Source organism: Amblyomma mixtum, chromosome 3, assembly GCF_055824585.1.
Source record: "Amblyomma mixtum isolate Tamu chromosome 3, ASM5582458v1, whole genome shotgun sequence".
Lineage (NCBI taxonomy): Eukaryota > Metazoa > Arthropoda > Arachnida > Ixodida > Ixodidae > Amblyomma > Amblyomma mixtum.
In genome coordinates this window covers 106765185-106790605 of record NC_143014.1, presented here as the reverse complement: position 1 = coordinate 106790605, position 25421 = coordinate 106765185, and the positions used below count along the sequence as shown (strand labels likewise).

General features: G+C 48.1%; 1 protein-coding gene across 1 annotated transcript; it reads right to left on the bottom strand.

Annotated features, from left to right (window-relative positions):
• Positions 1 to 7927: 7927 nt before the first annotated feature.
• LOC149351277 (protein singles bar-like) lies at positions 7928 to 25035 on the bottom strand. The gene is made up of 4 exons (XM_089580559.1): positions 24348 to 25035; positions 19992 to 20174; positions 16613 to 16753; positions 7928 to 8051 (listed from the first exon to the last, which is right to left on the bottom strand). Exons 1-4 carry the CDS (start codon positions 24504 to 24506, stop codon positions 7980 to 7982), a joined length of 555 nt encoding a protein of 184 aa, XP_089436685.1. The 5' UTR covers positions 24507 to 25035; the 3' UTR covers positions 7928 to 7979.
• Positions 25036 to 25421: the final 386 nt, after the last annotated feature.

Below are 25421 nucleotides of genomic sequence, written 5' to 3'. Positions count from 1 at the left end.
GCTTGGTTTCTGCGCCTTTTCTAGAGCCCGACAGTTGTTATCGATGACCGCCAAGAGCCCAGTTCTTTGTTCTGACGGTAACTGCGCAAGCCGGTGCCCGTGCGGGCTTGCTCCCATACTTCTGCACTTTTTCCCTCTTTTCAGTTTGTTTCCGTAGCTGCTTATTCTATAGTCCATACGCTGCAGCTGCGTCACACCAGAGGGGGGGGGGGGGGGGGGGGATTTGCGCATGAGTCATTACGCGGGCCGAGTTGGAAATTTGGAGGCGGATATCTCGGAATGCAGGCGTACTGTAAGAATTCGCCTCTAAGTTTCCAATATAAACTTACACGCTAACTCTGGTGCCTGAAAGTTCATTATTTGACTTCAGTTAATTAGAGGGTTGGTGGCGACAATTGTACTTTCACCTTGTGTTCGCCTGTCCGCGTCATTTAAGAGCCAAAGAACGGCTTTAGCGTACTACTAATCGTTTGTAAAAAAAAAAAAAAAAAAAAAACGTGACAGATGCTTAACCAACTCGCCCAAACTGCCATTTTACTATAGTTTTTAACGCCTAAGAAATGCCTGTCTGCTAGCGCGTGTCATATCAACGGCACGGTTACACTCACTGGAGATAAAAAGCCTCACGCATTAACCTCCGCTTAGCCTGTCTATAAAAGACCACGTGGTGGCTGGTCTTCGAGGGACTAATAGCTGTGGCAATGCTGTCAGTAGCCACAGGACTAACCCCTATACCGTTCTAGAACGGGGCTTGGCTGGTTGATATTGATGTTCTTGTTCATCTTGTTGCTCGCATTTCACTTACCATCAACGCATGTGGTGGAGCTGTCAACCAAATCCCGCTGTGGAATTGAGGTGATAAAATCTTTTTCCTCTAAAATAGGGGTGTAGTAAAGGGGAAATGGCACAGGACAGGGATAATCGGGGAGATATGAAAGAGGCATTTGCCCTGAATTGGACGTAGTCAGGCTGGTGATGATGATGGGGAAACGTCACGTGATACGAGCCCGATGCACTAGACTGGAGACTGAAGATGGCAGCATCTTTATTGGCCGTAGCTCAACAACAACCAAAATAGGAGACGGCTCAACATGGCTGAGCGCGGAATATCACGTGGTAGCACTAGCTAAGGTGGGTACTTGAGGTCCTTACGTGCTAACTTCATTTGAACTAAAGGCCTTTAACATAAAGGTCTTTGAGCCAAAGGCCTTAGAACTAAAATCCTTCACCCAGAAGACATTTCCGATGAAGGCCTTCTCCCTAAATGCCTTTGATCTAAACGCCTTTACCCTGAAGCATATACCTTGATGGCCTTCACCCAGGCTTACCCTTCACCCACGTGATTGCCTGCCAGCTGTACACACCTGGCAGGCTGCCCACAACCCAGTGGGCAGGTGGGCCGCCTCTATAAACGTTGGGCACGCCGGCAGTGGTGGTGGCGACATCTCGCCAGTCACAGGCCCGTGCTAATTTCCTTTCCATTTCTTCCATCCTCTTACTACTACTACTACACCAGGCTTGCCACAAAGCGGGGTGCGAGAATCGGGTAAAATCGGGTTTTACCGGAATACGGTGGACTTTTCGCACGTTTCACGACGGCGGAAGAAGACCTACTGATTATTGCAGCCGCCGTAGACAGCCCCTTTTTTAACAGCCGAGCAGATCAAAAACGAGCTCGGGCTAAACGTTGATGTTCAAGTGGTTCGACAGCGCCTCCACGAAGCGGGCTTTCAAAGCAGGACAGCCGCAAGAAAGCCTTTGCTTTCGGATCACCACAAAGCCGCTCGTCTACAATTCTCACAATGGCGTAAGAACTGGACTGTGGAGGATTGGGGCCAGGTCATGTTCACAGATGAGAGCGCATTTACCACGAAAGGTCACGAAAAACTTGAAGTGTGGCGTCAAGACAATCATCGGTAAGCCATTGCACCGTAATGTTCTTGAACTGCGATGCTTCATAAAGGTGCGGTCCTGAATTCGTTCAGTTAGTGCTACTGTGGTAAGAGTAATATCAAATTTTAACTTATAACCCATCGACGATTGTTAAATGAGAGCGCGACTTCGGAGTGTTTATGGGATATAATAGATCATTTCAGGGTTTTAAAATCGTGTTCTCCTGTTAGCTTGGCTAGTTTTCGTTTGCTGGATGACATGAACTAATGGGTCGAGGTTCATTCTAAGCGAACGAATAAAAAAACATGCTACAATAACAGCGCGGTCCCAGATGTAGTGCCAGGTGCCTACGTAGCTAAAATATGCGAGAAAAGGGTTTAGGTTTGGTTTGGTTTATGGGGTTTAACGTCCCAAAGCAACTGAGACTATGAGAGAAGCCGTAGTGGAGGGCTCCGGAAATTTCGACCACCTGGGGTTCTTTAACGTGCACTGACATCGCACAGTACACGGGCCTCTAAAATTTCGCCTTCATCGAAATTCGGCTGCCGCGGCCGGGATCGAACCCGCGCCTTTCGGGTCAGCAGCCGAGCGCCGTAACCACTGGCCACCGCGGCGGGGCGAGAAAAGGGTTTAGGTACAGCAGCGATTGGGCTAAGCGTATTACACCACTTTGAAGCGCGTAAACAAATATAACCTTGACTTTTTTTTTTTTTTTTGTCCGTATGCAGCTTCGATCCCACCTGCTTCAAGCGAACAAGCCTCAGCTGGCGCTGCTCCTTGAATGTGTAGGGAGCCTTCACAGCTGATGGATTGGGTCCCCTTACACGGCTATATGAGCGGCTATATGCCGCAGAATACTGTAATGTAATCGAACAGGCTGTCCTCCCCTATGCTTTGGATGGACCGTTTAAACTACCTATTTTGTGTGAGTCCTCCTGACGTTTTTGCAACCTTGGGACCTCATTGAGTACTAACTTCAAATAATAATTTTGCTTGTATTATTGTTGTTCAATAAACTTGACTTAAAGGATGGGCTATTTTATTATCACCATGATCTTTCTCCAATCCATATTTCACTTTCCGTGGCAGCCTTGTTAGAGAGCCTTGCCATCTGTAAACTTTCGAGGCCAGGAAAAGGAGCAGGCATAAATTGAATTGAAAATGTTTGGGGAATTATGAAATGACGCTTGTCACGACTGTACCTCCATTAAATGAGCAAGGACTCCCTTTGGGCTGCTGTTCACGCCGAGTGGCACAGGCTTCGCGGCACTGAGCTAGCCACAGAACTGTTCGCCTCTATGTTAAGGCGCATGGAATCCGTGATTCATGCCGACGGAGACTTTACCAAATATTAATTAATGCAAAGTATTTTTTTGTCGAGCAGTCTGCATTGTGATACGTTCAAATTTTGTGCCAGCTTTAACTTGCCGCCGCGGTGGTTCAGTGGTTATGGTGCTCGGCTGCTGACCCGAAAGACGCGGGTTCGATCCCGGCCGCGGCGGCTAGAATTTATTTGGAGGAGAAATTCTAGAGGCCCGTGTACTGTGCGATGTCAGTGCACGTTAAAGAACCCCAGGTGGTCGAAATTTCCGGAGCCCTCCACTACGGCGTCTCTCATAGCCTCAGTCTCTTTGGGACGTTAAACCCCATAAACCAAACCAAACCAGCTTTAACTTTTGTTTGAATTGCTGTTCATACATTTCTTACACCAATAAATCTGCTATGGTCTGGAAGACATTCACGCTTCAGTTCTCTTCAGCACGCAGTCATCGCGACAGCACGAAAGTGTGCCGTATTTTACTTGCCGTGCATTGCGACAAGGAGAGCTTATCATCCGCCGGTCATGCTCGACACGCGGAACAAACACGCGATGAGATAGCGCCGGCCGGAACGAGATTCTAGCGCTATGCGGCAATGCCGAATGAAAGCGCCGATTCGCCTGGCGACAGCCAGGGCATATCGGAGATGGAAGCGGATCCTCGCGAGCCGACGCTAGATTGCGCTGACTGCGCGGAAAGCCACGCTTTCCGCTGTTCGTGTTTCTTTTCAACGCGATAGTAAGTATGTAAGTACTATCGGGGACAAAAATAGTATACTACACGCGGCGGGAGCCGGAGCAACGAAAAACTAGTTGCGCAAAGGTCCGCCATCATGTTCCAAGCTGTGCGGGAAGCCGCTTCTCGTGCGTACAGGGGCTGCGTTCATGAGCTCGCTGCGTAGAACGCTTGGGCTTTTTTTTGCGTTTAATTGCGTGCAAATTGCACTCGATGTTAAGTTTCTAAACGTAACGCTGAAAACTAATCTGTGATTTGCCGAGGGTGTGCATACAGCACGAAAAAAAAAAAAAAATCGCCAAAGGTTAAGAGGAAATCGTAATCATGACAAACTGACGAAAAAAGACTGGAAACGGCTTGCGAGTGTTTTTTTTTTCTTTCTGGAAGAAGTAATTTCATATGAACAAGCAGACCCGTTCCGGATGAGACAGCGTCTGCCCCGTCCTGTCTTCCTGCGTACTCGTCTTAAGAACAAAAAGAGTATAGCGATGAATTACTTTTTTAACAACTAGCACCGCCGGGTGCTATGTGCGAGTTATGCGCTGAAAATACGAAAACGCATCACTCTAGAACCACATTAAAACAATTCTGCAGCTTGTTGCAGGCAAGCAGACTAAAGCAACGCCAATGCATTAACAGGCGAGTCTGACATAACGGAAAAATTTAAAACTCAATTGCTTGCCCAACAACATTTCACAAAATGTACCTCGTTGCAAAATGCAGTGAAATGACGAATCTTTAAAGGACCTTGAAAGTACTCTTACACGCTCATATTGTTAGCTTTCCTCATTTTTATTAAAAAGCATTCTCTTTCCACCTTAGTTATTAAATTATAATAGTTGTTGATTACTGTAGTAGGTTTTCCTGCCTGCTTCATCCTTATTGTTCGAAAAAAAAAAATAATTTTACGTTCCACTTTGCTTTCTTGTACTCCTTCTTCATAGATTCGGCTTAATTAGGTCGCAGTATCGAAAGATTTCGCGACTCCTGGCTTTTTTGGAGCAGAAGTTATAGGCTGATGCGCTGTCTTCTCGCTGAAATTATTCGCGGCATCAAGATTTGCGAAACTTGTTTACATGCGATTTTTGCCCATCCTATCCTCACTATCAAGTCGCCGACGCACTTCAGCCGCCGACCTTCCACATGGCACTGCGTAAAACGCTTTGCCGTTTCCAGTGCAGTTGCTGCAGATTGGCACGCTGCACCCAGGCATAGCTGACGACTGCGTCCGTCACTGCCACTGCAGAACACCAAACCTGACGCCACAGGTGTGCACGGAAAATGTATGAAATATAGCCGAAAACGCGGGCTCACATGAGGCATCGAGCTGACAAGGATTCGCTCGGCACTGCGCATGTGAAGTCAGCTTCTCCGCGGAGTGTTCAACACTTGACGTCACGAAAATCATGTGATCGCCTCTCAGCGAATGGCGTTCGGAGCGGCAAGGGAAAACAGACGCGCAACTCTGCTCCCTGCGGGAGCATATACAGGAGCGCGTCTCCGCAGCATTCCATAATCACTATTATATACAGGAACACTACGGAAAACTGTTTTGCAACGCCATCTACAGGCGGCATCTGGGATCGAGACAGCCAATGCGTGACCAAAATGCGACAGCCAAAGCATGTCGCTTGGCTCGTTTCAATGTTTTGTACTTAAGCTCGCCAAAATGCCGCAGTTTTCCGTTGCTACGGCTCCCGCCGCGTGGAGTATACCACTTTTTGAACTGCGGCATTTCGGCGAGCTAAACCATGAAACATTGAAACGAGCCAAGCGACATGCCTGCTGCTTATAAAAATTACGCACTGGCTGTCTCGATCCCAGATGCCGCCTGTAGATGGCGTTGCAAAGCAGTTTTTCGTAGACTTACTGTATATGCTACCTTTGGTAGCATATTTGGTAGCATATACATTAACTTTAGTTTTCCGTTGCTCCGGCTCCCGCCGCGTGGAGTTACCACTTTTGTCCCCGATAGTACGTATATACGGCAAAGAGTGACCAAGGGCGTTCAAGGTAAGAGGGGTAGAGGCGGACGGCACGACCAGCGTGCATATATTTGGTGCTGTCGTGGGCGTTTCTGTGGCGCCCTGACCTTCTCCTACCCCGCCCCGTTTGCCTCACAACCTTTGACAGCGTAATTCTTCACTGTCATACCGTAATTAGATCCAACTCGTCGGAATAGCGGGCAAATTATTAAGCAAAAGCCTTCGCTCGTTCCAATACAGGTGGCGCTCCGACAGTACTAAGCGTTTGGAACCATATTTGCTAGCGCTTAGTGAACACACGGGACAAGAACACAAATACACAGGACAGACGCTAGACGCTGTGTTCTTGTCCCGTGTGTTCACTAAGCGCTAGCAAATATGGTTCCAAACGCTTTCCAACTAGCACAAGTTTCCGCCTTAATAAGTGACAGTACTAAGACATGGAGGACGGATGATGCTAAGACTTCTGCCACGCTGAGAAACCATAATTTAATGTGCGTTTATTTTTTGGAACGTGTTCCCGCGCGGCGATGAATTTTGTTTGGTGCGCGCTGCTGTTAAGTCAATAAGGCGGCTATTTTTGCTGCGTAGTATACATTGATCATGTATGGGGTACGTGGCAGTGCATATGCTGAAAAAGGCAGCTAAAGAATTGTTAGAGGTCGATAGGGGAGCATAGATTAGCGATAGAAATGTGTTTTCCGTTAGCAGCAGATAAGAGAGGCGCCATGTTCGTGTGAACCGATGCCACTTGTCTAGAAATATTTGCGGTTTTTAAGCTACTGTGCGCATTCCATGCACGTGATAAACGAAAATTCAACGCTGAGTTCGTGCGCTATCTACATCGCAGTGCCCCAACTGCAATGGGATCGCACAGCCAAGCTTTCGTTTTTTATGAAAGGACTGAAGTTGGGGATGGCAAGAGTACTAAACAAGAGCGACATGCTAAGGTGGCAGTGATGACAAACGGCTCTTTTGTTTTTTGGCTGCAAACGCCCCCCACAAAATATATACGCTCTGTATTTCCCCATGCACTTTTCGCATTAGTTTACGACCCCCCCCCCCCCCCCCCCCTTTTGATTTTTTGGTGCGAAAGCACTACTTCAATAGCAAAGCTGAAAAATCCGGGTTATGTGCAAAGCCTCAGCCTTCGATCTATGGCCTTGACCTTTAACTTTGACCTTGATCTTTCCTGCGGTTGTCTTTGAGGCGGTGTCGACTCAAGTGCTTTCGCACGCCCTACTCAGTTTAACTACGTTAAAACCCTACCATTTTTTTTAATGCAGTAATGCACTGCTTTCGTTCATCTCAGGCCACCTGCAATTTAGCCGCTATTGATGCTGTTCATTGTGACTAATATAATGAACAATGCTCCCAAAAGAAAGACGCAACATCAAGAAAGCACTGCGCTGTGAAACACACTCGACATGCTCAATGCCTTGCTGACTGTTGCAACCCATTTGATGACTGTTTCAGCCATTTTTTTTTTTTTCTGGGTAGCCGGGTATGTTTGTTTTTTCGGACGTTCTTTGATTCGCACGTGATGGATCTGTAAAAATATTTGGCTTTCCCACGCACATTTCCACGAATCTAAGCCCTGCGGTGGCGTACGTGCGCCGAGGAGACAGATCACCATTCCGCAGTTTCAGAAAAAGGCCGCATGGCGAGTTGATTTTAGAGCTTAAACAGATGACACGAGACCTAGCCGCCAGATAAAGGCCGATTCACACGACGGACCGTTCGCCCGCGGCCCGCGCACTACGTGTGCATACGTCAGCACTTTGAGAGGCGCGCTGGATGCATGGATGGATGGCGGCCGACAGCGCGCCCCTCAAAGTGCTGACGTATGCACACGTAGTGCGCGGGCCGCGGGCGAACGGTCCGTCGTGTGAATCGGCCTTAAGCATCCCTGATGCGTGTTGGGTTGAACGTGTTGTATTCAAGTGTTCATCATGCTCGTACTTTGTTTCTTTTATATAACAAAAAAGGCAAAAAAACTGTTAGAATAATTTAATTACAATAAAACAAGGATTCACTGCACATATAGTTACTGTCGTAGATTTCGGCATGCCAGTACGGAGTCCATGAAGTGAACTGCTGCTGCCGTTGCTCCCAGTACCTGGAAAATAAGCAGAAACATTGAAGATAGACCTTGACTGATACTAATCACTCTTCAAAAATATTTCGAAGCTTTGCCTCTAATTAAAATGTAGGAGGAGGAGAACACACTGTCCAAACGTAGCGGGAAGGATTTGGACAAGTTGTTTTAGCGTGGCGTCTACCGCCTACCGTCATCGCCGACCGCGTCCGCCAGCAACGCATGCACTGTTGGCAACTGGCAGTGGCGGCGTGCGGTAACGATATGCTAAGGCTTCCTTTCAACTTTGCCGTCTTGCCCTCCGACGAGATATTGTGGAAGAAGCAACATTTCATGCGCGCAAGCGACTAGTGCTTGCAGGTTCGTACGCAGCGTACCAAACGCAACAGCAATTAAGTCGATCCAAGTATGACTCCACGAATGACCAATTTCCTCATTTTGGCATCCCTTGTACCGAGACTAGTACGCATATGGCATGCCATCGTAAAGTCGCTAGGCTGTTTCCGGAGAGAACGCGGCTACTGTAGCAGGATTGCGACAAACCCGGGCAAGCGCTAGCTTCTGTTCTTGAGTGCATCCTCAAAGGCAACAACAGTGCTGCCTTCACAGTGCCAGCTGTAGCCCGAAGGCGCTAACACAGATATCTTCTCAGGTAAATGAAGTCTGGAGCCTCCTCACAAAGCTTTTGGGTGACGGCAGTTTGCTCAGACACACACACTGGCCACCGTCGCTCGCATGACGCCTATTGCCGCTTACACTTACAAAAAATGTTTGGCCATGGCGTCGCGAGGTCGTAGACCAGCTAAAGCATGCAAGGACACCGATATTGCGAGCGGCTAGAGCCACAGTAGCTATTTCAACCCGACCCCGGCGTGGTCCCAGCGCACCGTTTCACCTGGTAGAGCCAAGACCAGCACCGCGTAGCCGGCGTCCAAGAAGTTTCAAACCAGGCAGTGGTAACAGCCAACAGGAGGCCTGGAGCCACGTGCATAAGTCGTAAACAAGTAAACCAATTCTTTTTCATGTTTTCTGTGTTGTAAATTTATACCTTCTCCTTTCTACCTCTTTGCTTTCGTATCTCCTTCATTCTATCTGTCATCTCCCATTTATCCTCTGTAACTTAATACTGTCCTCTACGCAGGCCGCTGTTCAGGTGCCGCTCCATAGCGAGGTGGTTACGGCGGCCGGCAATTTCTTCCTGCTTTCTATTCGTTTAATGCAGGAATTCATTTTTTTTTCGAAATACAAAGAAACAGATATTTTCAATAATTGATATATCATTCGAAAGGCTGATCATTTCTCTATTTTTCCACATAATCGCCATCCGGTCACTGCATTTTTGTTGGCGCTGGGGCGGGTTTTGTATGCTCATTTCAAAGCAGCTCGCCGCAGTGCCATTGAGGATGCGTTTGACCCCATCTTTCATTTTGTCATCGTCGGTGATTCGCATTCCAGACAGGTGTTCTTTTAATTTTATAAACTAGTGACAGTCACGAGGTGCTAAGTCCGGACTATAGGGTGGGTGGGAGATGGTGTCCCATCTAAACTGTTGCAGGAAAGCGACAGTTTGACGGACGACGTGGGGGCGAGCGTTGTCGTGAAGAAGACTTACGTCCTTGCTCGCAACATCCCTCCTCTCCGATTCTGAATTGCCCGCCTGACTTGTTTAAGTGTCTCACAATGCCAGTCAGCGCTTATCGTGGTCCCAGGAGCCATAAAGCCGGCTTACAATACAAAACACAGCTGCCATGATTTTGGCAGGAGGCTGTTCTCGCTTGAATTTTCACGTCTTTGGCGAAGAGGAATGCCGTCATTCAGGACATCCCTGTTTGGTCTTAGGTGTGAAGTGGGATACCCTAGTTTCGTCACCCGTAACAAGTGAATCCAAACAGTTTCCCCTTTCGTCTGCGTAGCGCCCAAGAAATTCGCAGGAGGAGTAAACGCGTTGCCGTTGGTGGTCTGCAGTGAGCATTCGTGGGGCCAATCTTGCGCACACCATCCAACATTCCAACTTTTCTGTCAGAATTGTATCACATATCACACATATCGTTACTCGCTCTTTCAAATTCTTAAAAACAAGCCCATCGCTTATGACTTTAAGCAAAGATTTGTGAATTCATCCCCAGTTCGTGCGAACTCAATAAATTTATGGGAGTAACTTTTCAAGTAACACCTATTTTGTGGAATGACCATTCAGACTGTTTGAGTAGTAATGTGTCGCGGTCAGTGTGCATATTAAACAGACTAGAACATTTTTACCGGTGAGATGCTAACTGCAGCTCATGCTGCTCTATAGTCCACTCAGTCCATTCCACTGTGCACTACGAACTACTTGTGTGCAGCACAACACTGACTAATACAGCAAAATTAATTTCTGTATATAAAAAAGAGCGATTCGTGCTATATTCAACCTTTCACTCAGAGAAGACACACGAGAAGCTTTTACAAAACAAGAGTTACTAACAATAAAAAATGCATGATGAAACAAATCTGAACCACATAGCATGCAAAAAAAAAAAACAAATGTTTGAAAACACATTTCTCTACCTCCTCTAGAATTTACAACTTTCAAAGAGCTAACTTCCAAGTTTAAAAGTCCCGTACGAATTATGGCCACCAGAAGTTGACGTGTGCGACACCGTGAGCTCTATGTGCTTACTCCCAGCTACTCTCCGTGGCAATGGAAAGCTGGACTGACCAGATAAGAGTCGTACGTGATATGCTATTTACTGACATGCGATGATATTTGTATGTTCTAGTGGTTGCATTGTACCGCAATGTATAGCAAAACATTTTTAAAATTATTGTTAGCTATTTTGTAAATACTGTTGTCATTTGCGTATTGTCATTTTGAATTTTGTGTTATAAATCGGCAGCTGTCTTATGGTTTGAAAATTTTTTAGTGTGTTCGTATAGGAGGGCAGGCCTTTAGGTGTTTTCCCGAATTTTGCCTGCTCCTTTTTGGTTTGCATATGCACTGCAAACCAGAATCAAAAACAATAAAAAAATTGTAGATGTTACTTGCTTTCTGATTTAGCAAATTATAGCGGAAAAGATAGACGCGCATATGGATCATTACGCCTGCCAGGCGTATACAACCTCAATGATAACACCGATAGCTATCAAGAGAGAACAGAGGGCACCGTGACGACCAGCCGCGTTCTGTTTTATCTGGTTCTAACGCTGCCGATTTTTTTCTAGGCACTTGTCTACTACAGACCACAAAAGAGGCTCTGGACTAAGACTGTTGCTAGTTGATGCATTTTACTAAAGCACAAAGAGCTTCAATAGTAATGCATGTCAGTGGCTAGTTCTCGTTCCATGCGTGTCTTTTTTAGCTCGAAAGCACTACTTCACGAGGTCAAACCGGTTCACCGGTTTGGGTGAAGCTTGACCTTGAGGGTGACCTTGGGTGCACATCGTCTTCTTCATCAACGAATACTACTGGCAAACTAATATTCGTGCTTTGAGCTACGTGGCGGTAGTGACAGAGAGTTGTGCACTGCATGCGTTGGCGTGGACAATGCTCTGGCAGAAAGACGGCACTAGAGCAATACGCGTTGTCCTTCACAACATTGCTGCAGAAACTCTCTTACTTTGTCCCGCCGCGGTGGCTCCGTGGTTACGGCGCTCGGCTGCTGACCCGAAAGACGCGGGTTCGATCCCGGCCGCGGCGGTGGAATTTCGATGAAGGCGAAATTCTAGAGGCCCGTGTACTGTGCGATGTCAGTGCACGTTAAAGAACCCCAGGTGGTCGAAATTTCCGGAGCCCTTCACTACGGCGTCCCTCACAGCCTGAGTTGCTTCGGGACGTTAAACCCTAATAAACCAATAGCTGCAGAAGCGGCACTAGAGCACAGGCCGCCGGCGTACATTGGGTAAGTTGGCACTGACGATGAAAAAGCTGAAGACGCGAAATCTGTTTGTTAACATCACTAGAATCACTACAGAACCGAGCCACTAGATTAATTCATTCATGTTATTCATATGATATCAGCATATCATCTTTAAAAGCAGAGTTGAGCCTGACAAACCTTGCCTGTCGTCGTCGTATCGCCAATATGTGCTTATTTCATGAGTAATATACGTTGTGGGGCTAGTTTGTTCATACTCAGATTTCTTTTATGCGCACAGAAAGACGACACAATAAGACAAGGTAGACAGGACGGAGCGCAACCTACCTTGTCTACCTTGTCTTATTGTGTCATCTTTCTGTGCGCATAAAAGAAATCTGATTATTTCATGAGTTTTTTTACAGCTCATTGCGCATTCAAATTCAAATTCACTTTATTTCTGGTAGAAAGCAAGTATACATCATGAGCAAGAGAGTTTAAAAGAGAGAGATTCCACCCTACATAAGCCCTCCAGCACGCATTTAACTTCGCCTTGGCCATACCATGCAAGTTTCCCGTCCACAGACTCATACCACAACGTTTGCTGCATCATTCTTTCCTCGCTCAGCCGAAGACTGGAACGGCCTTCCACATGACGTCGCTGCAACCACCTATCCATCCTCATTTTTGAATTGTATAACTGCCATATTTAACGAATAACATCTTTGTGCATAAAGTTGGATTCTATCTGTACCCACCCCTTATGTAATACCCCCTAATTGAGGGTCTTTAAGGTAATCAAGTGAAGTGGAGTGAACTGGCTCCCTGGGTCAGTGGACACCTCAATCGCGCTTTCAGATACGTGGCGGTGGTGTCTACCTGCAAAAAAACTGTGCAATATTATGTGCTTAGCAAAGCTAAACCGCGAGCCAATTTTTTATGTCTTTAAGAATCAATAACAGTGTTCAGAACTGCCGGACGAACATCCTAGTACAATGAGCGAATTTTGCAGACTTCGAGGGAATGATACACGCTTTGTATCGAAAGCTTTCTAGGCCGTAGCAAATGTGATAACACCATACTTCGACGGCGAAGCCAAAGATAAACAAACACAGAGGACAAGGGACACAGAGATAACTGAAGCGTGTTTACGAGATCCACGAGACCTGGCATGTGCATCGATGAAGCGTCAATTTTACAAGACAATCAAGGTAGGTTACCGTGATGAAAAAGAAAGAATGGGAAGTCGTAAGAGCGAGACAAGCATTACAGCTGATTGTAAAACACACATTGCCAGGCCGCTTTACCGCTGTTCGAAAGCGAAAAAAGAAGGCGCTATGCAAGACGAGCACAAAACACACAAGACGGGTCGGAGTGTAACAGTTTAAGTAGGTGTCGCAGCCCGTCTCGTCATGTGTGTTTTGTGCTCGTGTTTCATAGCATCTCATTTCTTCGCTTTGATTACAACTGATATCACGTGCCTCCGACTGACGTCATCGGAACACGACCTTTATAGGTTTCTACGTGGCTCGCGAGCGCTTCTGTCTCTCTTCTACCCTAAAACGAGACAGAGGGAAAGAAAACTTTTATTTAAGCAGAGTTTGGAAGGAGACCACCAGAGGGTGGAGCTCTGAGTCCAGGGCCTCATTTGCCGTAGCTATCAGGGTGACTCGGGCGATCAGATCACGCTGGTCGTCCAGGGCTGTGCTAGACAGGACGGCTTCCCACTGGGACAGGGACGGATGGGGTAAATGTGGCATGGTAGTGGTTGAATGTGCTCCAAAAAAGGGCAATTTGCGGGGTAGCATGTGAGGTAAAATGTGTGCCTTAGCTCAAGATGGGGGAAAGTGTAAGTCTGGATTTGGCGCCAGGAGGCCGCCTTCTCTTGTCGGTGAGTATGGTTTATTTGGTTTATGGGAGTTTAACGTCCCAAAGCGACTCAGGCTATGAGGGACGCCGTAGTGAAGGGCTCCGGAAATTTCGACCACCTGGAGTTCTTTAAGGTGCACTGACATCGCACAGTACACGGGACTCTGGAATTCCGCCTCCATCGAAATTCAGCCGCCGCGGCCGGGATCGAACCCGCGTCTTTCGGACCAGCAGCCGAGCGCCATAACCACTGAGCCACCGCGGCGGGGTTTGTCGGTGAGTATGTTCTGCGGCCCGCGGGAGATTCGGCAATGTTAGAGTATGTGGGGTAAACTCTGCCTCCCCTGGATCGGGATGGCCTTCCGCTGGCGCCCGGAGGATAAGTTATCGGGCTGCCACATGAACGCGCTCAGTGCCAGGGAGAGACACATGTCCAGGTGTCCAGACGAGGCCGGTTTTCCCGATATGATATGTGCGATGTAGAATGCTGTCTGTGCGCGATAGGAGAGATGCGTGCCTGTGCTTAGTTGCGACAGGCAGTTTGTGAGTCAGTGATGATAATTATTGATTGATCCGGTGGCCTTGTGCGTACTGCCAAGGCTACGGCACATTCTTCCGCCTCTGTGCTATTTCCGGAGAGCACTGTGGCTGTGGTGACCGTGTCACCCTTGCAGTCAGCCACCGCCGCCGTCGCCACCATTGCCGTAAGGTGTGTTTGCGGCGTCCGTATATAGAGTTTCTTTCATTAGAGCCCTCAAGCGTAGCGCAGACGTATTAGCGTAGAAATATACCGGTTTCCCGGACGCCGGTTGCGCATGCGCAGTGGTTGGGGCGCTGCCAGGCGAGGCCACTGCGCTTTCGCAGCCGGCGTCCGGGAAACTGGTATACGTCTGCGTACGTAGTACGTCTCCGCTAAGCTGAAAGTTTCTACTGTTACCACAGATATGGTGAAAGGATGTTGTCCTTGCTTTCCGTCTTCCCTCGTGGAATACCGGATATGCATGCTTCTCGGTATTGGCGTGACGGAGATGACTTTTAATTCCGGGGCGATGCCTTTAGATTCACAAGAACCATGATTGCAGGTCGGGTACCCTATAGCTACTGCCGTACATGCCTGCCCGTGAGGGTATGTTTCAGTCTTTCCAGCTGGTTTACTTCATAGGCGAGGGGTGCTTTTCGATGCTCCGTCCCTCATGCACGCTATGTCCGTACACTGCATTTTACCAAATCTAGCAGAACGATAATTGGGAGGATACGCGAGGAATGCCGGTAATTGCTATTATAACGCTTACTCCACTTGTTTCAGATGCTCTTTCACTCAACACGCACGTGTTTTCTCACACGCTGAGTCGATCAGGCTGTAGAAGTTCACTGGAATCGAGCCAAGTTTCATGACGATTACACGAACAAGCACGTACAAACTTACCATGACAACGAAGACTGCAGAATTAAGCGGCGTTTTCAGCGAATGAATAACAGGCCAACCGCGAAAATGTTCTGCCGAACTTAACAGCGCAAAGCGCGGTGACGAAAAAATGATGGGATTTACGCCCACGAGTAAGTACACCTTGGAACCGAAACCACTACTCGACACATTAGAAAAACACAGGAAAATTGCACAGATTCAATATGTGTGAAATGATTACGTTGTTGTTTGCATAAACGAGAGCAAAGGGGAAAAGTATAAGCTAAAGTGAGTGCTCTTGATTTCTTTTTTTTTTTTTACCAAGCTTGGTCCACTCTGCTGTGCGCATGCAATCACTGCTGACCTATTTCGTGCAACGGTGGTAGGAAGCAGGCACAGAATGCCATGCATTGAGCGTTCGGTAGCAGCGTTCGATAATGAGCAAGCATTTTTATTTCCCCCGCAGCGGCGGCCCTCGTTTCCTGTTCGCGATTATAGGGGTCAGTCACGCTATACGACAAGAAACACGGAGCTGTTTAGCTGTTGAATGACCCTAAAACACACATATTGCAGCTCCACAGACAAAAGACAAAGTGACCCCAAGGTTCCACTGGCCCTACCCTCGGCGTCTTTGCCGTTTTTACAATGCAGACCCAGCTATGACGATCGATCTTTCTAAAGAAACGGTACGCTGGTGCAATAAACGAGATCCGATTTCCAGTAAACGACTAAATAAGGACACCATTGTTATTTATGCTTGCTCATCCGACCGGTAAGAGTTTGGATCGGAATTGTTAATCTCTGCTGGGTGCTCATGTTCACAAATAACTGAGTTGTTAGTATTTTCCTTTCCTGTAAATGCGCTGCCATCAAAAACTGAAGCGTGAGACGCCACCTAATCACTTGCAGATATTCATGCATCGCTTCAACAGTGACATTCAAGCATTCTGATTTTCTTTGTGCGCGTCCACAACTTCTCTGCAGAAGCCACCACATGCCATAATGAGTTCTGCTGACAAAACAAAGCGTAAATATCACGCTGTTAGCTGGCATATAAGTGCCCACGTGTTCGGATGTCGCGTGCGATGGGCACGTCCAGACGTGATGTACGGTCCTACAACAATGCCGTGCAGAAAGCCAGTGTGCGGGTGTGTTGCTATGTATGAGGGGAGCTGATGGCAGCTGTCGAGGAAGCACTCTGGCTGATTTCTGTTCCGTCGATTGATTTCTGCACCGGCATCATCAGTGCCGATGCCGCCGCACTTGTTTCCAGCGTTTGCGCCGCGGACGGGAGCCGAAGCTATACGCGCGTCGAGTGTGTCGGCGCTTTTATGGGGCGCTTCGTAAAAGCACTTTGAGCCTCGGCGCTCGCTCAAGGGAGGGGGAAAAGCCTGGAATGGGGAGCGGCAAAGCGGAAGCGTCGACAACACGCAGCTGCCGCAAAACGGCCTGCAAGTGAGGTAGTGCGCACGCACCCCGGCCGCCATCATGGCGGGGTAGGCCTGGAAGAAGGGGATCAGCAGGTACATGGGCCACAGGAAGAAGGACGTCTGCGCCAGCAAGAACGCCGAGGATCCGCCCAGGAGCAGAAACGAGACGCCGTTCTGGATCGTCTCCTGCGAAGGTAGCCAGAGCCTGCGCTCGTCACGCCGGCCGATAGGCGCCCGCAGCCTCAGTTCCCAACGGAGTAGGAGCACCATAGCGTCTATACGCTTTTTATTCTCTTCACTGCACTCTCTAACTAGCACTAGTCTTGGCTCTTTCTTGCGAAGCACAAGTAACTGCATGCCTGCAAGGGTGTACGCTTCTCTGTCCCCGAAAGCCTGGCGTGCAGCAGGAGAACGACGCACATCATTTCAAGAGTGGACCTTCCAACGCACACCTTCTACTGAGCAAACATGACTCAATCTACTAATGTGGCGTTTCTTGGACGCCAATAAAGCGTGGATGAGAGAGAAAGCACTGTGAGGCAAAAACACACACTTTTGCTCCTTTCGAAACCACTCTAACGACGTACGGATGAGCACGCAAACGGCTGCAAACGCAGTACCATGCAGTTAGCACACGGACTTTGTTACATGCGTGTTTGTCTTTGGGGTATAACGAGAACAGTCAGCAGCGCGCAACTCTCACATTAAAGCGCGCTGCTTGCGAGGTATCAATCAGTACCCGCGCTTTGGCAAATACAGGCTTATTTTAAAATAAACATTTCGAAAGTTACATATTTGTACCGTACAAAGCATAATCAGACCGATATTCGCGCTGTTTAGCAATATGCTAAAGACTGAGGTCATAGCCACGATATTCTTCCTAAGGTACGCGAGGTGGTCCTCTATAACGTTGAAGGCTTAAAGCCGCAAAGGATGGCTTGTATTTACAAGCTACTGACAAAGCTGAGTGCATGCAGTGCCGTACAGAAGTTCTCTCTCTCCCTCTCTGTTTAGGCAACAAGAAAACCTCTTCTTGTTACCTAAACAAATTACTAAACGAAAAGTTAATCATACAGTGTATGATGAAATTGTAAGCATAAGAATCGTTAGGTATCTTTTTGACCAGTTTAATAAAGCGAAAAATTAAAATATTGATTTCCTGAACTGTTATTACTGGCTAGTGGAGTAACCAGACCCCTGTCTGATTGCTGCTGTCTTTTAATGTTACATCCCACTATTCACAATATATATTCGCGCATTTTCTTGATGTGAAATTTTTGCGTACGCCCGAATAACTTTTGAATGCCCTTTTAATTTACTTAAGTCCTTAATTTTCTTTCTACCTTTTCAATCAATTGTTATTCATTTTCGTTTCAGCTTGCTGACGGCTTCTTGCGAAAAAGGGATAGAGGAAACTTCAGGGGGACGCGCCTTTCAGCAATTTTTTTGTTGTTATTTCTTGATGTATTTGCGTGGAATTCTTTGAGCATATTAGAAATATTTTTTTATGACTACTCTTAGAAAATTTCAGTGTTATATCTCCAGAAAAGTGTTTCCTAATATATGTTTTCCCTTTGAATCATGTGGAAAGCTTAAGAGTTAAGAAAATGTGGCAGAAGGCAGGTTCTACGTTCATTGTGTTAGTATTAGTGTGCTACAGGTTAAGACATTCTTAGAATGCTTTTTTTTTCCGCTAGACACCAATTTTGGTTTTGAACTTCTGCTCACGGTAAGATAATGCAGTGTCCGTCGACATATCTAGAGTAAGAAGAAAATTTAATACAAGAAATCTAAAATTAAAAAATTCGAAAAACAAAGAATGTCTTGATCTGCCCTACGGTTCTAGGAGTGCAACAAAACAAACGAGGAGGTTAAAGTAGATAAAACAGCCTTGAAGAAATCTGCTTCGCAAGGTTAGCACTCATTCAGAAAACCTTAACGGAGAAAAACGGCCATTGTTCGAGCGTTTCCCCGCAATTCACCGCCGTGTTTCGCGAACGATTTCTTTACAGAGTATTTTCCGGTGGATTTCAGTTATGAAGCATCGAGACAGCGTAAAAAACAGCGCGAAAGACGGACAAAGAACGACGACAGAAGAGAAGTTCGTGTGATGAAATTTAAGCGATAAAGAAAAATTCTATACATCATATTGCAACAGGAAGTGGATGTACCGCTCTTTTCAGCAGTGCCTCGGTGACTGAGTGCGCGCGAAAAAAAAAATGACACACGATTACTATGCTAGAACAAACCTGAAATCAGTTCTTGACTGTCCGCCGTACTTAGGCTAGACGATCACGATAGTCAAGACATGGGTCAATCATAAGCGCCAACGTTCAAGCGCGAAAATATCTCCTCCAATCCGGACCTCACATAGTTTGTTCATTTCACAAGCCGTATATCCTCGATCCTTCTTTCGTTTCCAATCTATTCTTTCGTGTGAGCAATGCCAGTCCGGAAACACGCAATGGACAATTACAGATGCAACGAGCGTGTGGACGCCGCAGCACCGATTTGCGCCGCGCGTGTCGCCCAACCAGCTGGCTACGAGGGAGCAATGAGGCGCTCAACTGGGCCTAATCAGCCCGCAGCGCGCGGGCGGCAGTGGGTGGCTGTTTTCTGCACAAGAGACATCAATGAGCGCGTGCACGCCGAAGGAGTCCGAGCAGAACGCCGGTTCCAAGAACGGCCGCCAGCGTCTACTCTAATTAGATTGGCCATCAAGCAACGTGTAAGCTCTGCGAGCGGACTGCGCCTTCATCACGAGTTTTCCAAGTGCCGTCCTCAGGGCTGCCAAACGAGACTTCAAGTAGCCAAAGATGCCCTTATGAGTTGGAAGAGTGGCGCTGCAAAAGACCCTTCATATAAAATTTTAAATACTGCATTTTAACAAGCGACTCATATACCCGTATACTTCCTCACTGCATTTTACGTACGTTTTAAAAAGTTAACTTATTTATATTTTAAGAAGGAGAAGAACCCACCCAAAATTGCCCCCTCCCTCAGCGACGTAAATAGATGACAGTGACAGCTGAACTTTTGTTCAATATCAAAACAGCGGAGCTTTTTGGCCACCGCGGCGGTTGGGTAGAGACGAATTGTCCCACACGGGCCACCTTCAGTGAATCCCGGCCCGAGGACGTACTATGTTTGTTTGTTTTAGCATGGTGGGGCTTATTAAAGAGAATACAAAAATAGAGCGTCCCGCAGCGTTTCACTTAGGTATAACAAGCTTAAGCCGGTAAAAAATTGAAAGAAAAAGGGGGGTAGCTCAGCAAAAAATATCGCATAGCCGAAAATGAAAATAAAACAAAATAGTGAACAAAGTAAAAGTAGTTAATGCGGAGTCAGAGCCACTTATTAGGGGCGGGACTCATCGGGAACAGTTTAGAAAGAAAAAAAAAGTATGCGGGAAGCGTGTCCGTACCAGCACGGTGCCCCTGGTGACGAGGAATGTGTTCCTGGAGACGACGTACGCCAGGAGGAATGTGGCCGAGCCCATGAGCGAGCAGGTGACCGCGGTCAGGTAGAACGGGTAGGCGGGCCCCAGCAGGAGCCACACGGGCGTCCCGTACCACAGGATCAGGCACAGCGAGATGCTGGACAGCGCCTGTAAGGCAGTGCAATGCAGGACGGAAAACGTGAACTGTAGGATTTAGCAACCGCCGAAAGCACCAACGCAGTACACAGCCTTCGAATGCCGTTGATAAATGTCGTCCAGCAGCACAAGACCTGCAGTTGAGTCGAATGACATTTGACTCGACGGCATCTGAAACGCCAGTACAGCATCCCCGATTCCGTTGGCCGTATGGCTTCGAGGGAGAACTTGCTGGGGTCGGTTGTTTTAAATCTCGTACCCCCCGTGCTACCCGACCAGACCACATGAAATGGCAATCGGAAGAACTTTCGTTGTTCATTACTACACCCTGCGGCGTCCGCCAAAGAAATACCACGCAGACCTCCGTGTGAGGTAGCTGCCAGTACGGCGCCCTTTTAGTGAACAGAAAAAGTTGACGCGGAATCGGGGAAAGTCAGCAGCAAACGGACAGCAGCTGCATTTTCTTCGTGGTTTTTGGTGACAGCTTACTCGACGTATGTTATTCCATCTTTTTTTTTTTCAGCACTAAAAAATCCATACTCGATTGTTGGTCTAAGGGCTTGGCCAGAGAGTTTTGGTGGATGGTTATGTCGCTGTCGAAGAGATGCACGCGACACAAAACATTGAATGATGCTTTTACAGCGCGTGCACGGTGGTAGCACATAGTAAACAATGGGTTACAGTAGTTATTTTAACGGACTTTCACGTGCCAAAGACTACCAGAAAGAAAAAGTCAGCACTGGTTTCGTTGCCGGCATGTACAGTCAACCGTGATGCAAACGGTTCAAGATGAGAGCGCTCGCCATGCTTGCATGCGACATGGCCATGTAATGAAGAAGATGATATACCCCTAGGAATGACGCAAGGGGAGGTGAAGTTTCGGCAGTCTCAGCTGCTATGATAACAGTCGCCAATAATTTCCTTGATCCGCCACGGAGTATCGGTAAACAGATGCCGGAATAAACTGAAAAATTGACTGCTCGATTCGAGACTGCCGTGCTATAGACGAACCCCTCAATTTTTTTTGTTTGTTTCATCGAGCACGAAACTAGGGCGTCACGATGTGTTCAAGCCGCCGATATTTAGAGTCGCCGGCTAGTCTCCAGCGCTTACTGATCTTTTCCCGTTCTAGAAGTACGTACGCGAAATCCCCGACCACATATTCCAAGCTCGATGTAGTCGCTGCGAGAGGGGCGCGCAGGCTGTTAAGTCCTACGTAGTCAACAGCTGTCAGGTGTGGGTCGTATATCGTCGTCATTTTCCGGGTGTAAAAGCAGGCCCTTTCTCTGCGTGCTCTTATTAATCTGGGACAAACTGCCTTGCGAATGAAAAAAAAAAAAAAATAGAACGAGACGCTTCCTTCAATGGATGTCATTCGGAAGTGTTAATAGCGCTTGTCCTCGATCTCTCCGCAATGACGGTAAATCGCTCGTTAGGTCATCCAGTGAAATTAATGATGGGACGAAGCAGCTGCACGCGTGGGCTCCGCACTTTTCGCCGTAAGTAACAGTAGGTCATGCTGCCATACGCGACGCGATCAATCGAATCGGTAAAAACAAACTGGATAATTTATTTTCCGCGCATCCGCAGAAAAGTTTGGTGTCTACTGCACATACGAGGTCTGCACATACGAGAAAAGTATCCGACTTTATTTTTTTTTTTGCGAACACCTGATGTATATGAAACAAGCGCGCTTGCATCACGTGACCTTGAACCTTCGTGCGCATGCACGAATTTTTTCCCGCCTGCCGATAGCGTCAGTCGCTGGGAAGCAGCGTTTGAGTGAGGCGGTGCGCAGTGCTCTCGTCGGTTTTTTATTGCAAGGAAAATGGCGGAGTGACAGGAGCAGCACTACTCCATCGAATTTTGCCATGAACTGAGCGACAGCCAAGTGGAAACGATTCGGAATATTCAGACGGCTTTCGGTGAAGATGCTATGAGTAGCACACAGATTAAGCAGTGGTACAATTTATTTAAAGATGGCCGCACATCGGTGGAGAGCGAGCCACACTCCGGTCGGCCATCAACATGCCGAAATGACCAGGTCATTGCCGAACTGAACGCTGTGGTGATGCGGGACCGTCGCGTGACTATCCGAGAAATTGAGGAAGAGGTGGACATGAGCAATTTTTCCGCACATTCCATTATCATCGAAGATTTGGCCATGGAAAGAGTTGCGGCGAAATTCGTGCCGAAGCTGCTCACGGTGGAGCAAAAGCAGCTTCGTGTTGAAGTCTCACAGGACATGCTGGATTCCGCAAACAGTGACCCCGACTTAATCAACATCATAATAACTGGTGACGAGTCTTGGGTGTACAGGTACGACCCGGAAACCAGATCCCAGTCGTCACAGTGGAAGCATTCCACGTCACCAAGACTTCAGAAGGCCCGCCAAGTGCGCAGCAATGTGAAAGTGATGCTGACTGCTTTCTTTGGCACCCTCTGTGTGGCAGACCACGAGTACGCACTCCACAGGGTCAAACAATGACCAAAGAGTGCTACAGGAATGTCCTTTGTTGCCTACGTGATGCTGTGCGGCCCAAGAACCCGGAGTTGAGGTCAACAGGAAAGTGGCGCATCCATCACGACAATGCTCCCGCACATTCCTCGCACTTGATTCAGACTTTTTTGGCGAAAAACCAGACTCCTGTAGTTCAACACACTCCTTACTCTCCTGATATGGCCGCTGCGATTTCTGGCTGGTTCCCAAAATGAAAAGGCCATTGAAAGGAGCGCGATTTCAGACAAGGAAGAACATTATGGCTGCAACGACAGCTGAGCTAAACTCCATTCCGAAAGGGGCCTTTTCGGAATACTTCCCAAAATGGCAGCACCGCTGGGAGAAGTGTGTGGAGTCCCAAGTAGACTACTTTGAAGGTGACTAGGTTTGGAACGCTCCAGTTATGCAAGTTTTTTTTCTACGGCCAAAGGTCGGATACTTTTCTAACAGACCTCGTACATCTGTGTTAGTTTAGCTGCACCGTTCTGCGAATATACAGGCTGTTTCAAATAAATAGTGCGAAGCTTTAAAAAACAACGACGCACTCTACAAAGGCTCAACTAGCGCGGGTTTGTAGGCTTTTTTTTTTTGGCAATCTCGCTACGTCAAGACCTCGTCAAGCTGTTGCTACAGCTTTTTGCCTGGGAGACCGTCAGCATTGTGAAATGATGAAAATAAAAGTGAACTGAATTGAAAAAAATTGAAAAATTATATTGTCCCAGGTTCGGGGACAGGCAGGTGAGTATAGGAATGCCTCACAAATTATGTGAATAAGTGTGCCAGCGCGCAATATGTGCACAGAAAAGTAAGTTATTGCACCATCTTTCCAAGAAAGTCCGAAGTTGTTTTCAGGGTCAGATGCATAGCAGAACGTAAACTTCACGGGAAAAAAACCCTAAAGTTTTCGCCCTTATTCGAGGCGATGAAGTGACGTACAGACCTTAGCATGTACGGCAATCCCTTTGCGCCCATGGCCAGGAATCGCATCCTCCGCCTGAAACTCAGCACAGAGCGCTTTTAGGCCTTCAGCCTCTGCAACGGTTACACGGCTTGTTGATGCCAGGCCCTTTTACAGAACGTATTCGCGCGGAAATGAGAGCCCTACACGACAGAACCGAGCTGCTATCGCAAGAAATGATTGCATGTTCAAGGCACGTTAACCAGTCTGCATGTTTTGTTTGCATTTGAGTTAAAACACGCGGCCTGTCCCCATTCTCCAAAAGGGAGCTAGCTTCCCTACGGTACCCTACCTCTTGCCTTCTGAGGTGCCTGCCAAATACAGCATCTTGAATTCGATAGCTCTTTCTGTCGCCGGCTGTAGGACAGCGCAAGAACAGATAATTTCGCCACGTATATGTACCAGATGCAGGGGCCCCGCCCACGCGTCCTCATACAGACACTCGCCGCCGCGGTGGCTCAGTGGCTATGGTGCTCGGCTGCTGGCCCGAAAGACGCGGGTTCGATCCCGGCCGCGGCGGCTGAATTTCTTTGGAGGAGAAATTCGAGGCCCGTGTACTGTGCGATGTCAGTGCACGTTAAAGAACCCCAGGTGGTCGAAATTTCCGGAGCCCTCCACTACGGCGTCTCTCATAGCCTTAGTCGCTTTGGGACGTTAAACCCCATAAACCAAACCAAACCAAATCATACAGACACTCACCTCACCTATAGGTATACGTGTACCTTACCGTTTCTAGGATCTTGTAGACGCCTGTCCTCGTGTTGAAAACCGCCAAGTTCAGGCAACCGCAGAAGAGCTCGCCGCTGTCGCCTCTGCCTGCTGCCGTCGGGCTACGATAGCTCGTGGTGGTTGTGGTTCTCGTCACCACGGGCCGACCTTTGTCCATGCTTCCCTTTTCTTATACTGGGTACCTCCTGACGCAACAACAGCCTCTTGCATTCGAAATTCCCGGTCCAGCAGTTTGAGACGCTCTCCGGACGGCACAGCGCACCGCCGGGCGACACCCGCGCAGTCGTTGGGAAGGGTCAGACACAGCGGGCCACGACAGCACCGACAGCACTGGCACCGGCAGCCTGAGGAGCTGTGGGTCGGCGACAGAGCCACGCGGCGTCACGAACGCTGGCGTCGCAGCCGAGCCGGAAGCGCCGGCGAAGCGAAGAACGCCAGACACGCGCCGGGTCCTTTTAGCCAAGTTTAGAAATGGGCGCTTCTCAGAAGGATCTCAAAATAAACATCCAACTGGGAGCTACAGAAGCTCCCGGAAGTCAAACCACGGGTGCGCGCCCCTCTCCCGCGACCTGGGCGCCCAAGTGTTTGCGCCTTTCGGGCTCCTTAACGCGCGCCCATCATCGAAGCGGAGGCATGCGAACAGCCGCGCAGCCACGTAGCCCTCAAGTCGCACGTGCGCACCCAGCGTTGCCGTTCGGGCGGCTTAGTGGTAGCGCCCGTCGCCACCTTTTTCCTTTGTGAGTATTTTTGCCCTACATAGACGGTACAAGCTCTCTTTAATTTAAACACGCCGCGCGATGAAAGGAACGCGTAAACTATATGCCCTGGGGTCCTCCGGCCTCGCCACAGCAACAAAGCAGCATTTTCCCTGCTCCCGTATGCCAGTGCACAACGGAGAGAGGGGCAGAAGTTACGGGCTGGTTTGACAGATAGCGCTGTGGGAACTGTTTTCACGGGAAGCTCACTGCGCATGATGCAATAAAAAGTGCACTGAGCTCCTAGGCACTACACGATGCAGGACGGCTGCACGCTTCTGCTTCACGTACGCTGATTTGAGCGAGGCGCCTTCATC